This window comes from Biomphalaria glabrata, chromosome 2 (genome assembly GCF_947242115.1).
Source record: "Biomphalaria glabrata chromosome 2, xgBioGlab47.1, whole genome shotgun sequence".
NCBI classification, from domain to species: domain Eukaryota; kingdom Metazoa; phylum Mollusca; class Gastropoda; family Planorbidae; genus Biomphalaria; species Biomphalaria glabrata.
In genome coordinates, this window is record NC_074712.1 from 12,853,176 (window position 1) to 12,867,523 (window position 14,348).

A 14,348-nucleotide genomic window follows, 5' to 3' on the forward strand; every position below is an offset into this window, starting at 1 on the left:
GTTTCTATTTTCTCCATTTTCTTTTTCTCCTCTCCGTTCAACACGCATTCGCACCATTTCACATTTACATTAACATGCGCACGTAACATAGTCACTGTCCAATTTTGTTTCAGGTTATTGAATTACTGGAAATTCTTGTACAATTTATGAATGAGTGTATTTGTTTTCATAGTATATATTAATTTAAAAAAAAATAGCTTTTATATAGCACTACTTTCATGCTTATAGCATGCTCAGAGCGCTTTGGTCCAATCTCATTTGTGGAGCAGTGGGGGGAGGGGGTATCTGGGAGGTTTTTTGCGCTGCCTTTAGGTGCTCAGTAAATGCTACTCTGCTCCCTTCATAGGTAGCCAAGCCAAGCGTACTTGGCCCCTCGACCACGCTTCCCACTATACACACTAACACAACTTGGTGGAAATCACTAAGAATGAAAGGGTAAAAATCACCGCAAAATTTTATTAAACCTGCTCAAGTTGATTAGGTAAACAGCCGAAATAAAAGAAGTATGTAGATCTTATTTTTCAAAATGCAAAACTCACAGGATCTGAACAGGCATCATGAAGTAGACTGAATATTTTGGTGACTGTCCCATGAGCTCTCATGTGCATTCGAAATGCAGGAGATATACACTTGCCAGCAAGTTTTAAACAGCTGAAAATATAGAAATGAGAAATGATTTCATGCAAATGAGATCAATCAGCTGAACATTTACAAATGTATTTTTGAATACATAACAAAATGTTGAAACTAAAGGGCTGCTATCAATTTCACTCATTTTCTACATTGAGCATCTGCATGCTTAACTACAATTCTTTTTCCTCTCATTTTCTCCACATTACCAGCTTGATGGTATATATATTACTTTTGTTACAACTTGTATTGGCCTATCAAAGTTCAATTAGAAAAGCCTGGAATTCATACGACCGGGGCTTTTATTGTGACGGTGCGCACGGTACTGCACTTTTTTGAAAAAAGTATTACTTTTCTTGTATTTTAACATATATTATTAATTTTTTGTAGTTAAAATTAGGCAATCAACTACTGAATACCGGCACCTAATCACTGAGTACCGGCACCTTTTTTTTTTTTTACAAAAAAAAAAGCACTGCATACAACTACTGTTAAAAAAAATTCCAAACATAAATGTTCAAACCACAAACCTTTAGAAATTCTCATTAAAGAAATCAATCTATTAGGTAATAGCATACAATACATTTATATCTGTATAGTACCAATAGCTACTATTTAAAGTTAGCTTTGTTGGTATGATCATGCGATCAATTTTTTCCCCCAGAGTTTTTCAAACTTGCTATCATAATTAAAAATAAGTAGATAATACTAACATCAAACATGCCTACCTAAAAATGTCAAAATGTGTATTTTTGCAACAAAATGTGTAACACTTGAGCAATCAACTATTTTGCAAAGTGTATTATGTGTGTGTGTGTCCAATTATTGTAGGCTAGCTAAGAGAGAAAAAAAAAATATGTGTAAGCAGAACTCAATTGGTTAATTTCATATTTGTGTATTGGTGTTTATTTTGGAAATGTTGTGTAACAGAAGGCAGGTCTATTACAGAAATTACCTAAGGCAACGAATAGATTTGGATTTAGAGTCTTGCAAGCTGTCCAGCAAGTAATCAACTTCATCCATAAAGTCTTGAGTCTCCCCCAACTCTTGCACTTCATGACTTTGTTTCACATGATGGACTACTGTATACAGCTTTAAAAATAAAACTTCCTTTTTAGTCAAACAAACAAACATGTGAACATGTGAGAGCTCAACACAGCATATAACAAAAGATATTTCTAATACTAAAATTCTCTTAATACTTACAAAAGTAAAAATATCATTTAATAGCATTGTCTACAAATCTAGAGTGAACTAAACTAGAATTATTATTATTTTCTTTTGCAAATTTGATACATTTTTAAGCTTCTACATTAGCAAGAGTGCAACAACCTTTCTACAATAGAACAGAGATCATGCAACATTAGTGTGAGTTAAAGGAGGAGGAGGAGGGGGGGGGGGGGGGGGGAGGGGTCAAATTTAAAGTTCCTTTTTGAAAAGAAAAATGTCCGCTTTCAGTGGATTTGGCAAGATACAAGTATAACTTTTCTCTTTTAAACTTCCCTTTCTCCACACAAGAAAAAATGATGCTGTAAAGAATTGCATATTATATGCAGCATATAATATATAATATATATATATACTGTAAGTACTTGTCTTAAATTAAAATTAAACCTATTCATTTGCCACAGACTACCCATTGTACACATAATAATCAAAACTATGGGCTAAAAGAGTGATTTCCCAACAAACTTATTGCAATAATAATTTTCTTTTAAACTTATGAAATGATTTTTTTTAATTACTTACAACAATCGACAATTGAATTTCTTTTTAAAAAATAGGAAATCATAATGTTTAATTTTACATAAAGTAACAATAAGGCTTTGTGTTTCTCTACCAGGGTTGACGAGCTCACTATAATTATTTTTACCTCTTTGTGAGTTTTGCTAACTCTAAGTGATGTGTAAGCTTCATCATAGGTCCTCTCAGGATAGTGGACTTCTCTTTTTAACTTTGGTCCCTTGCTGGAGTCTTTAATCAACACAATATCTTCATCCAGCCCAGGCTTGGCAATATTACTCTGAGATAAGTTTTATATAAGATTACAGTAGATTTGTACCCGTTATTTAATGAGCTTTAAGCTATAACCTAATCTACTGAAGAGAAATAGAAAACATAAGTAAATAGTAATGATATACAATTTTGTAACAAAAGAATGTCTTGTGTCAAACACAACCTTATTAATACACTTAAGTTATTTGAAATATAGTTTACAAGAAACAGAAAGACTGATGTTGTTTAAGTTAAGTAAATGCACCATGTAACAATCTTAGCAACTAGCCAATGGCAATGGATTTTCAAATATTCTGTAATAGCATTGGAGGTGCTGTGGCTGAGCAGCAAAGCACTTGTTTTTTGAACCGTGGGTTTTGGGTTTGAATACTGGGATTTTTAATTTCGGGATCTTTGAGTGCCTCTACCCAGCTCTAATGAATGGGGAAAAGTAAAGGCGATTGGTGGTTGTGCTAGCCATATGACAACCTTGTTAACCATGGGCCAGAGAAACAGATGACCTCTACATATCTGCCCTATAGATCACAAGGTCTGAAAGGGGAACTTTTACTTTACTGTACCAGCATTCACAATCACTTCTTTATAAATCATTTCTAAAACATCACAATTGTAAGAAATGTTTTATTGTTTGATACAGAGGGTTGCGATGGTTCATGGAGGTTTATGTCTCAGCTCAGATGCCCTTTAAGATCCTAGTCATTCTGAAGCAGTTGAATGAGGGACCAAATAAGTCAATAATGGTGTCTACTGCTTAGTTCTCTTAAGAAAATGGTGTAAAGCATGGGGGCATATTTGTTCCTGTATATTATCTTTTTTGATCTAAAGCTAAACCAAAATAAGACAGAATCATCATGGTTTTTGTTCCCAAAAATTTCTTTTGGTTCCCCCCTTGAAACCTGAACAGGACACACTTTAGAGATCTATACTAAATTTTGTCTGTCTTGTAAAATATCTATAAGACCAAAACAGTAATGAAGAAAATACCTCTTTTTCTTCATCAGCATCTTTTGCATTATTCCAAGTTCGTGGATTGTAGGTTACTTTAGCAGGGGACTGAAAAAATAAACTAAAATGTATTAGTTAACATATATATATATATATATATATATATATATATATATATATATATATATATATATATATATATATATATATATATATATATATATATTATATATATAAAAGAAAAAAAAAAATTTTAAATCAAATATTAAAATTTATTCCCAAATAAAGTTCTTAAATTCTTTACCCCTTTTTGTGGACTGCCTCCTAATAGTTTTCTATGATGATCTATTGACGATAATGAAAATTTTTTTGATTTGAAAAACTTTCTAGGTGGACTGGCTGCTTCCTTTTGACTGCCCTCTTCATTTGTACTTTGGCTATTAAGCGGAGATTCCTGAGATTGAATATTTTCTGAGGACTCTGACATATTATCTCCTGTAGAGTCTGAGTCATTATTCTTTTCCATGGTGCGTAGTCTAGCAGCTAGGGACTCTCTGGCAGCAGAAGGATCTATTTGCTTTATACTCAAGGGATCAACTTCCATTTCTGAAGGTTCAGCTGTGGCCACATCTACATCTAAATAAACAACACCATGCTGTTCATCACTGGCAGGCATAGGTGATTCTTCATCTAAGTCATCCCCAAAAACAGGAGGCTTCAGGTCCTCATCTACATGGGGTGCACGCGATTTAAATATCCTATATCGCTTACTGCTGCCTGCTGAGTTGTCACTTTCCATTGAGGAAGGGGTTGAAACAGACTGAGATGAAGCAGTCTCAGCACCACTCTTTGGTGTAGCTTGTGACTGAGACTGACTGCCTTCAGAATGAGCTGCCAATTGTGAAATATTTTGAATTCTTGGACGAGCTGCAACATTTTCAACTTGTTTGATTGGCTGGCAAACAACAACGACAGTTGTGCCTTGATCTTCATTGGCGACTTCTTTTTGAAACAACACTTTACTGTTGTTTAAGCCATCCACAGAGGTATCCAGTTTTCCTTTCTGTTGCTGAGCAGCAAAATTTCTTTTACATTCTTCAATTAACTGAGGATCAGTAACTGTTAATGGTTTTCGACCAGGAGGAGCATCCCTTTTTTTATAACGAGACTTTCTAGGTGAAGGGCAATCAGTAATGTTTGAAGTTTCAAATTCAACATGGTCTGCCTTTTCCATATTGCGAAGTTTGGCTGCTAAGGACTCTCTGGCAGTCTCTGGGTCTATAGGATTTAAACCTGAAAGATCTTCTGATATTATACAGTCTTCAACTGTGGTTGGGATCACACAGGCAGGATCAGATGAGTTGTCATCTGATGTCATATTTAACTCAATATAAACAACAGTCTCTTGAGCACTTTCATTTTGTATTAAGTGCTGTTCACCACCCACAGGTAAAGGTGATTCTTCTTCTAACTCATCTCCAAACACAGGGGGTCTCAGATCGTCATCTACTTGAGGTGCACGGGATTTAAATATCCTGTATCGCTTACCTCTGCCAGTTAATGTTTCACTTTGAGAAGTATCAACAGATGTAGGTGTTGAAATTGTCTGAGAGGATGCAGAATCTGCAGCACCAATTGTGTCATTTGCCCCTCGTCTGTTAGGAGTAGATGACTCCGACTGACTAACAGCACCACTGCCTTGGGAAGATACCCCTTCCATATCAGCTGCCACATGTGCCAAATTTCTAATCCTAGAGCTTGTACGCACAGCAACATTTTGTACAGGAGTAGATCCAGTTGATTCTGTGTTTCCATTTTCCCCAGCAGATTCTTGAGACCCATCTAGTGTTATTGTGAACAAACTACTTTTTGGTTTAGCATTAGTTTTAATGGCATGTTTAGCATGAACCTCAACCTTTTCCACTTGCTTCTTTGGCTTGCAAACAACAACAACAGTGGTGCCTTGGTCTTCATTGGCCACTTCTTTTTTAAACACCACTGTACTGTTGTTTAAACCGCCTGTCGCTGTATCAGGCTTTCCTTTCAGCTGCTGAGCTGCATAATTTCGTTTATATTCTTCTATCAGCCCAGGGTCGGACACAGTCAAGGGTTTGCGGCCTCGAGGTCCACCCTTTTTTTTATAACCGGACTTTCGTAATGGAGGTGAGTCTGGTTTGTCCACGGGAGTCACAACTTCACCAGAATATGTCTTAAGAGGTTCTCTTCTAAATTCAATGGGGTATATGTCATCATCTTCTTCATTGGAACTATATTTTGCATCCTGGGAGGAGTCTCTTGGTGAGGCTAAGTTAGTGCCAGGGTAAAATTTTGTCTCACCAGTAGGTGTAATTTCTGTTTTACCAACTTCTATAAACTGATCTAAAATAATAGGAGTCTTAGCAGTTGTTCTAGTATATGTACGAAGTGTGGATGATTTGTTAACATTCTCTTCCTTTGTGACAACTATCTGTTCGGTTCCATCATTTTTCACTACAATTCTTGAAGCTGGGAGCTTCGTAGATTGACGTGGTTCTTGTGGCTGAGGGACTGGCTCCTTCTTAACTGGGCTAAGTTTTCTTTTGTCATCAGTCTCAAAGCTAAAAGGATCTTCTGGTTTAACTTCCAATTTTATTCTTTTAGCATCAGTTGAACCTTCCGAGCCCTCTCGAAATGGAACATAGTTAGCCTTCCCCCATCTAGATATCGAGACTGCAGCTTTTAAAGGTACACCTTTACCATCTGCCGTATCGTCTACTCTGCTAGCTGGTGCCTGCTTTGTCCGACTGTAGGTTCGACCAGCAAACCGAGGAGGTGGAACTTCATCTTCACTCATTCTAAGCCTAAAAGTATGTAAGAAATTCAAATGTTTTCAGTTATTAACTTAATGGAGTAATATTGAAAATGTACCAGTCAAGGTAGAAACTAAATTTCTACAAAATGCATTATTACTGATCTCTAAATAACAACCTCCAGATCACTTTTACTGAACATCCATCAAATATAGTTATATTTCCTTTAGATTGTATAATATAGTATTATAGAAAGAAATCAATAAATGTTGGCAATCTAATCCCATTTAAGTCTTTTTTTTTTCAACAAACACTGAACCTATCTTGTCTGGCTATTTCTCTCCACTAAATGAGGTTGTGAAACAATTATATGTCATATCAAAATAATGAACACTTGTTTATTTTTTTTTTACAAACCATTGCATCGATCTGGTCTAGAATAATAAGCTAAATTAAAATAAAGTTTTCAAAATTAAGACATCTTTAGTCTCAAATCTTCCAGTCAGAATAATGCTGTGAGGTCATGTAGCCTTTAATATAGCACTACCTGCCCAGTACCAGTGAGCCAGCACAATTTTTTTTTTTTTTGGGACTGATTTCACTGATTTCAACTCCAGAAATTTAACACAGATTTTACAGCATTTGGTGAAAAAAATTGAGAAATACTTTTTCGAGGATCTAGCTAGATCTAACCAACTGCATTACTTCATTCTTACAGTGACTGCTAGGTCTAGTCCATAGTCCATGATAGTCTTTGGTCATCCCACATGCATTTTTGGTCTTTTTTGGAATACATAGACCTATATTGCAACTGGCAATCTCTCAGACAGCCTTAGAGCAGAAAGGCAAGCACTGGAACTAGCAGCTACCACACTTATAAACTACCCATGTACACCAAACAGCCAAATTGTCTTACTGATCGATACCAAAACAGTGCTTCAAAGCTTGAACAACTGATACTTTCTATATATAGCAACACAGGACAGCTCTTGTAAACCTTAACATAAACAGCAAGGAAACTGTTCTTCAATAGAATTAGAAGGAAATGCAAAAGCAGACATACTGGCCAAAGATTGAAGAATGAACAAACAAATGAAAATCTCTCTCAACCCAGAAGAAATGACGAAAATAATAGAGAGTAGAATAAATGAGAATAGGACCAACTCACATCTCAATTACAAGAAAAAAAACGCCTATTATTCATAAACTATCTCAATATGACCAACGCATAATTTTTGTACTCAGAACCAGACACAACAGAATAAGACACAAGAAATTTAACCTTCTGTACCCGCCCACCCAATTTATCGGTCTGCATGTGAAAAAATCCACACCCCGCCAGCCCAATATATCGGTCTTGCACACCTTGCTTTAAACCTACAGTTCATAATTAAAAATGCAAAGAAAAAAAATGTCACATAGGACTATTCGACTTATTGTAAATGATAGTAATAGCTGCGCCCATGAGTTTGATTGTTTTTTTAATGGTAAATTGATTTACAAAATGAAAAGACACTCTATTGATTCAGGCAATGGTTATTCAAAAAAACTTTGCATGAAGCAGTGAACTATATCAATGATTCTGAGAAACGAAATAGATCTAGCAAATGATTACAATGATAGTGAAATGGAGATTGACTCGACAATCATCTAGATCTAGACGAAATCAGTTCAGTTACTGTAAATGAAAACATTAGATTCTAGATCTACATCTGTACCAACACTAGGTCCATTGAAGGAATGAGGGGTCTACATGCTGGGAAGACATACCAAGAAAGAATTTAGGAGATAAAGATACTAATTTATTTCTCTCAAAATAAGTTCATTTAAAAGTTTTAATACCAGTAGTTTGTTTATGTGTGTGCGTGTGTAAAGTGTAATTTTTCCTCAGGAGCCTAGGGGAATAGGAAATTAAGGGCAGGGAAATTAGGGTTCAAAGTCGGGATGAGCGAAACATGCCCTTGTGGAACATCAGCAGAAAATACTGACCATGTCCTTCAAAGCTGCATACTATATCAAAAGGCCGAACAAGACTGGCCCCAAAACCCTCCTATGGAAGATAAACTATACAGAGGACTATAGAAAAAAAAATAAGGAGAACTGCCTGATCTGCACTGCGCAGCTCATCTCAGATATTAGTAATTAGGTCTATAGGAAATCTGATCTGAGCCCCCCCCACATGTAAAATGAGAACGAAGAAGAAGAATATCTAGATCTAAACTGTAAATGTAATGACTATATATAATATAATTAGATGCAAATCTAGAATATTCTAGATCTAAGATAATTAGACTAGATTGTAATTCACTAATGGACCTCATTCACCAATCTATCTCTTCTATACAAATTACATAATCCATAAAGGCTGTCACGCGATATGTTTTTTTCATTGTCTTATCAATATTATCATGTGGCTAAATGTTATTTGTTTATGATTGGTGAATGAGGTCCATTGTAGAATGGAAAATAATAGGATAGAAAACTAGCTCTAAATTAATCTAGCTTTGAAGACTAAAGTTCTAGATTTTGAACTTTTTACTTGTTACCTATTTAAAAGTAATTTAATTTAATAGACCTGGACTAAAAACAAACAAGGAACAGTGAAACAGATGCAGCTTCTCTTAATAATAATTTCAAACTTTGTCTTAAAAGTTATTTATTCTGACTGACTAATGCCTACTAATGGCTGACTTAACTGACTACACTACTTCTAGACAGTAGACTCTAGAATTACTCTAGACTCTAGATCTAGTACTACACAACTAGTCACGTCAGTGTCTACAATTTAAGTCATTGGTTAATATGCATGACTGAATGCATAATGATGCGTAGGACGTAATCATCTTCTTTTTTGAAGTAACATCTGTATTATATAAGTCTTATTATAAAATAAGATACATACAGTCTACAACTACAACATTGAACAAAACTCAACAAAAACAACAAGTACAACTACAAACTAAAAGTTGAAGATCTACAACTAGATCTAGATCTAGAATCTAGTCTACAACAAAACAAACACAACCTGTTACATTACATACACTCACACTGTCATACAGTTATAAATATAGATGTAATTCTAGATCTAGTCTAGACATAAGTCACATATAGATCTATATAATCTCTACTGAGTTACAGTCAGACACTGACAGACACCGTCACACACTCACTCACACTAACCACAGTTTTAGAGTGTAAAAGTTAGTCTAAAAGTCTAACTAAGGCTAAGCTTAGTAAGTTAGTTTAGTTTTAGATTTATTTTAATTTTAGTTTACATATTTTCATAATTAGTAAAATAGGCTAGATCTAGACTTCTAGATCTACTTTAAAATAATACCTTACGACTTTAAAACAAACAAACTATTTATCTAACCTTAAGCTGCTAATGATTTTAAAAGTTAAAAAATTCAATCAGCATGTTATTCTAATAAAATCCATTTTTTTTCTTCAGGAAGACCGCCATTTTCTTTCTTATTGCTAGCGTAAATTCCACAACGCATGCGCAACACTGTCTAAAAATAGAAAAGAACAGCGTAGCCGCAGCTTTCGTATTTTAAGGTGTATATAGCTCAGTGCTTTAGAACACAACATGTTTGATTTCCTCCTCCACTCTCTCTCCCGCCCCCTCCCCCTCGCCAAAAGCTTTAGTGCTAGTCCGACGTTTCTCAAACTGAGGCATACTCTAGAATCTAGACTATAAGGAGGCGCAACATCCGACTAGGAAAGGGGGAGGGGGGGGGGACGACGAAACCGGTCAATTTATTTTTCAAGGGACAAATCTTGTTTCTACCCACTCACTCGTCTAACAGTGCCCTGGTGCGCACCATATGTTCAATACAGGAGCAGAGATATAACAATATATTCATTTCAAACTCATTAAGGCTACTATGGTACTGTTACTAGTTTTCAGACTATATACATGTATAAATATGATACAGTATGTAATCATACGCCAGCATAACCCAGTCTCCGATGCATTATCAAACTTTATCTACATATATTATACACATATAGATGACATATATAGCCTACCATTTGTGGGCCGGATTATATGGAAAATGCCAGACCGATTTTGATACCCAGTCCGCCCCTGCATCAGAGCCAGGTGCTTTGTGTTTTTTTAGTTTATGAATTGCTGTTTCAACTTCCTCAAATGTCGGTGGGTCGTCGAGCTCCTCTCTCATAATTTTCTGAGGAACATTTGCCAGCGATTCCTCCGATACGTGCTTTTTATCATCAAATATCAGGCTGTAGTGTTTTTTTCCAGCGATTTAGTATGTCCGCCTTGCTAGTTAATAGGGTAGAACCATCGGAGGATCTCAACGGCGCTGTAGTCTGGTAAGTTGGGCCATAGGCACATCGAAGCGACTCATAGAAAGAGCGCGTGTCACCAGTGTCAGCTTGTCTCTGCATGTTTACGGACAGCTAAAGCCACCAATTATTTTTTAGTTCTCTGCTAAAAGTTAAGTTCTCTTCTAAGTAGGACATAGTAAAATGTATGTTATATTATAGTCCTATCATTTACGGCAACAAAATCGACTCAAAACGTTTTGAAGAAGGCATTTCAAGGCATTTCAAAACGTTTAAAAAACGCGATTCTTTTCGACTTTTTTTATGTCAGAATGGTCGAATTTCTCCCGACCGTCGTACCACTAGCGGATCCAGAACTTTGGAGTGGAGGGGGGGGGGGCGATTTTTTTCAAATGAGGTTTGCGGGACATGTTCTCCGACAAAATGAACTAAGCGTACCAAGAATTTCGATGACTTGGAGGCCAATCCGAGAAAAGCTCAAACAGTGACGTCCTCGTATAACTTAACGTCAGACTTTCATGGAGGACCTCAGAACAGTGGACACAAATTGGGAAGTCTAAGTAAGAAAGTAATTCACGGACATTGGTGTGACTGCGAGTTCGACGCTAAGTTTCTGTGTGACGTCATGTCAAGAATTTCTATGACAAATCCGCGGGTCTCACCTGAAACGTAACACCGTTTGTCATCTTGTTTTGTACATTTTACAGGTCAGTGATGCCCAACTGTATTCGTTTCGAGGGCCAAATAGATTTCCGAAACGCTTGTCACGGTCCGCGCAACATTAAACAAATTATCGAGTCCAACGGAACCAAACCTCAGATACTTCAATATGCATAGATGTTTTGATGGGGCAGACTTGACCAGCGGGCCTAGGCCTAATGTGGGCATCACTGCAGTATACAATACGAGGAACTAGCACTGTCTGAAATGTTAGGTCACGACATGCCAAAAAGTAATCGATGTCTAAAAGTCCATTAAACCAGTGTTCCTAAAACTTTTTCATTAACTGAACACTTCGTGGAACACCTATTCAGGCCTTGCGGAAAGTCTTTAATGAATCTTTGGTCTTTGAGCAGAGACAGAGGTAATCACTCTTAGTTCATGAGTTTAATTTTAAAAAAAGATTCAAACTCCAATTCACACATAAAAAGTGTAGCAGCACCGAAACAGTGGTGGTCAGTGTAGGCCTACTAAATGACCCAACTCCTCTCTCATGCATTGTCTACCCCTGAATATTTGTAAAGTTTGGATAATGTTTGTCACAATTTTTTTTTTTATATTGCAATTTTCAGTGCCGTATTTAGACGTCAAAAGTCCCTAAGCTATTTGCGATATGGGGCATTATTCAAGTCCAGATGTTAGATGTCAATGATATTTCTATTTCACTCTGTCGACTACCTGTCTACACTACATTTTGAACATGTTATTTCTCCCACACCCGCAGTAGGATAAGTTGAAACATTACACCATTATTTATTGTACCTAACAAAACATGAATCAATTATAAAATTAACCAATAAGTCGTTAAATCATTGTTAATTAATTAATTTAGTTTGAAATATATTAATGGAAATATTTTTTTTAGTATAGTATTAATAGATATGGCTATAAATGTAAGTTGCTTTCCTTATATAAGCTTTGTATTTTGGTTCAAAGTATTTTTATTTTGTTTGTTAACTCTTTTACTCTCTCAGTGGAATGGCTTAAACACAAAGTTGTCACCTTGCTAGAATGAAAGATGATGTATTTTAAAAAGGACTCCAGTCTCAATCCACTACTGGCTACTATAAGGACCAGCAAGACAAAAATTGATTATGTTTTGACCAACACTGAAATTAACAAGGGAGAGTCTAGTGATAGGGGAGAGTCAAGTGATAGGGGAGAGTCTAATGTTAGGGTAGTGTAAAGTGATAGGGGAGAGTCTAATGTTAGGGTAGAGTAAAGTGATAGGGGTGAGTCTAATGTTAAGGTAGAGTAAAGTGTTAGGGGAGAGTCTAATGTTAGGGTAGAGTCTAATGATAGGGGAAAGTCTAATGTTAGGGTAGAGTCTAATGTTAGGGTAGAGTAAAGTGATAGGGGAGAGTCTAGTGTTAGGGGAGAGTCAAGTGATAGGGGAGAGTCTAATGTTAGGGTAGAGTCTAACGTTAGGGTAGAGTAAAGTGATAGGGGATAGTCTAGTGATAGGGGAGAGTCTAGTGTTAGGGGAGAGTCAAGTGATAGGGGAGAGTCTAATGTTAGGGTAGAGTCTAACGTTAGGGTAGAGTAAAGTGATAGGGGATAGTCTAGTGATAGGGGAGAGTCTAGTGTTAGGGGAGAGTCAAGTGATAGGGGAGAGTCTAATGTTAGGGTAGAGTCTAACGTTAGGGTAGAGTAAAGTGATAGGGGATAGTCTAGTGATAGGGGAGAGTCTAATGTTAGGGGAGCGTCTAGTGTTAGGGGAGAGTCAAGTGATAGGGGAGAGTCTAATGTTAGGGGAGAGTCTAGTGATAGGGGAAAGTCTAATGTTAGGGTAGAGTCTAATGTTAGGGTAGAGTAAAGTGATAGGGGAGAGTCTAGTGTTAGGGGAGAGTCAAGTGATAGGGGAGAGTCTAACGTTAGGGTAGAGTAAAGTGATAGGGGATAGTCTAGTGATAGGGGAGAGTCTAATGTTAGGGGAGCGTCTAGTGTTAGGGGAGAGTCAAGTGATAGGGGAGAGTCTAATGTTAGGGGAGAGTCTAATGTTAGGGGAGAGTCTAGTGATAGGGGAGAGTCTAATGTTAGGGGAGAGTCTAATGTTAGGGGAGAGTCTAGTGATAGGGGAGAGTCTAATGTTAAGGGAGAGTCAAGTGATAGGGGAGAGTCTAGTGATAGGGGAGAGTAATGTTAGGGGAGAGTCAAGTGATAGGGGAGAGTCAAGTGATAGGGGAGAGTCAAGTGATAGGGGAGAGTCTAGTGTTACGGGAGAGTCAAGTGTTACAGGAGAGTCAAGTGATAGGGGAGAGTCTAGTGATAGGGGAGAGTCTAGTGATAGGGGAGAGTCTAGTGATAGGGGAGAGTCTAGTGTTAGGAGAGAGTCTAGTGTTAGGGGAGAGTCTAGTGCTAGGGGAGGGTCAAGTGCTAGGGGAGGGTCAAGTGATAGGGGAGAGTCAAGTGATAGGGGAGAGTCTAGTGTTAGGAGAGTCAATTGATAGGGGAGAGTTAAGTGATAGGGGAGAGTCTAGTGATAGGGGAGTCAATTGATAGGGGAGAGTTAAGTGATAGGGGAGAGTCTAGTGTTAGGGGAGAGTCTAGTGATAGGGGAGACTCAAGTGATAGGGGAGAGTCAAGTGATACGGAGAGTCTATTGATAGGGGAGAGTCAAGTGATAGGAGAGAGTCTAGTGTTATGGGAGATCTAGTGTTATGGGAGACTCAAGTGATAGGGGAGACTCAAGTGATAGGGGAGATTAAAGTGATAGGTGAGAGTCAAGTGATAGGGGAGAGTCTAGTGATAGGGGAGAGTCTAGTGATAGGGGAGAGTCAAGTGTAAAAGGAGATTCTAATGTTAGGGGAGAGTCTAGTGATAGGGGAGAGTCTAGTGTAAAAGGAGATTCTAATGTTAGGGGAGAGTCTAGTGATAGGGGAGAGTCAAGTGTAAAAGGAGATTCTAATGTTAGGGGAGAGTCTAGTGATAGGGGAG

At 37.2% G+C, this 14,348-nt stretch overlaps 2 protein-coding genes across 2 annotated transcripts in view; one reads left to right on the forward strand and one right to left on the reverse strand.

The window, feature by feature from the left end:
* Nucleotides 1-9,912, reverse strand: part of LOC106051949 (uncharacterized) — a 31,675-nt gene extending 21,763 nt beyond the window's left edge. Inside the window, exons 1-6 of the mRNA XM_056019123.1 lie at nt 9,754-9,912; nt 3,896-6,431; nt 3,631-3,699; nt 2,504-2,653; nt 1,586-1,722; nt 540-651 (exon numbers count right to left, since the gene is read on the reverse strand). Of these exons, the coding sequence (XP_055875098.1) occupies nt 540-651; nt 1,586-1,722; nt 2,504-2,653; nt 3,631-3,699; nt 3,896-6,424 (2,997 nt within the window). The 5' untranslated portion in view covers nt 6,425-6,431; nt 9,754-9,912. The remainder of the gene's footprint in view (nt 1-539; nt 652-1,585; nt 1,723-2,503; nt 2,654-3,630; nt 3,700-3,895; nt 6,432-9,753) is intronic.
* A 3,424-nt stretch (nt 9,913-13,336) lies between these two features.
* On the forward strand, nt 13,337-13,858 carry LOC129924400 (pre-mRNA-splicing factor CWC22 homolog). The gene has a single exon (XM_056018617.1). It carries the CDS (start codon nt 13,337-13,339, stop codon nt 13,856-13,858), a length of 522 nt encoding a protein of 173 aa, XP_055874592.1.
* Nucleotides 13,859-14,348: the final 490 nt, after the last annotated feature.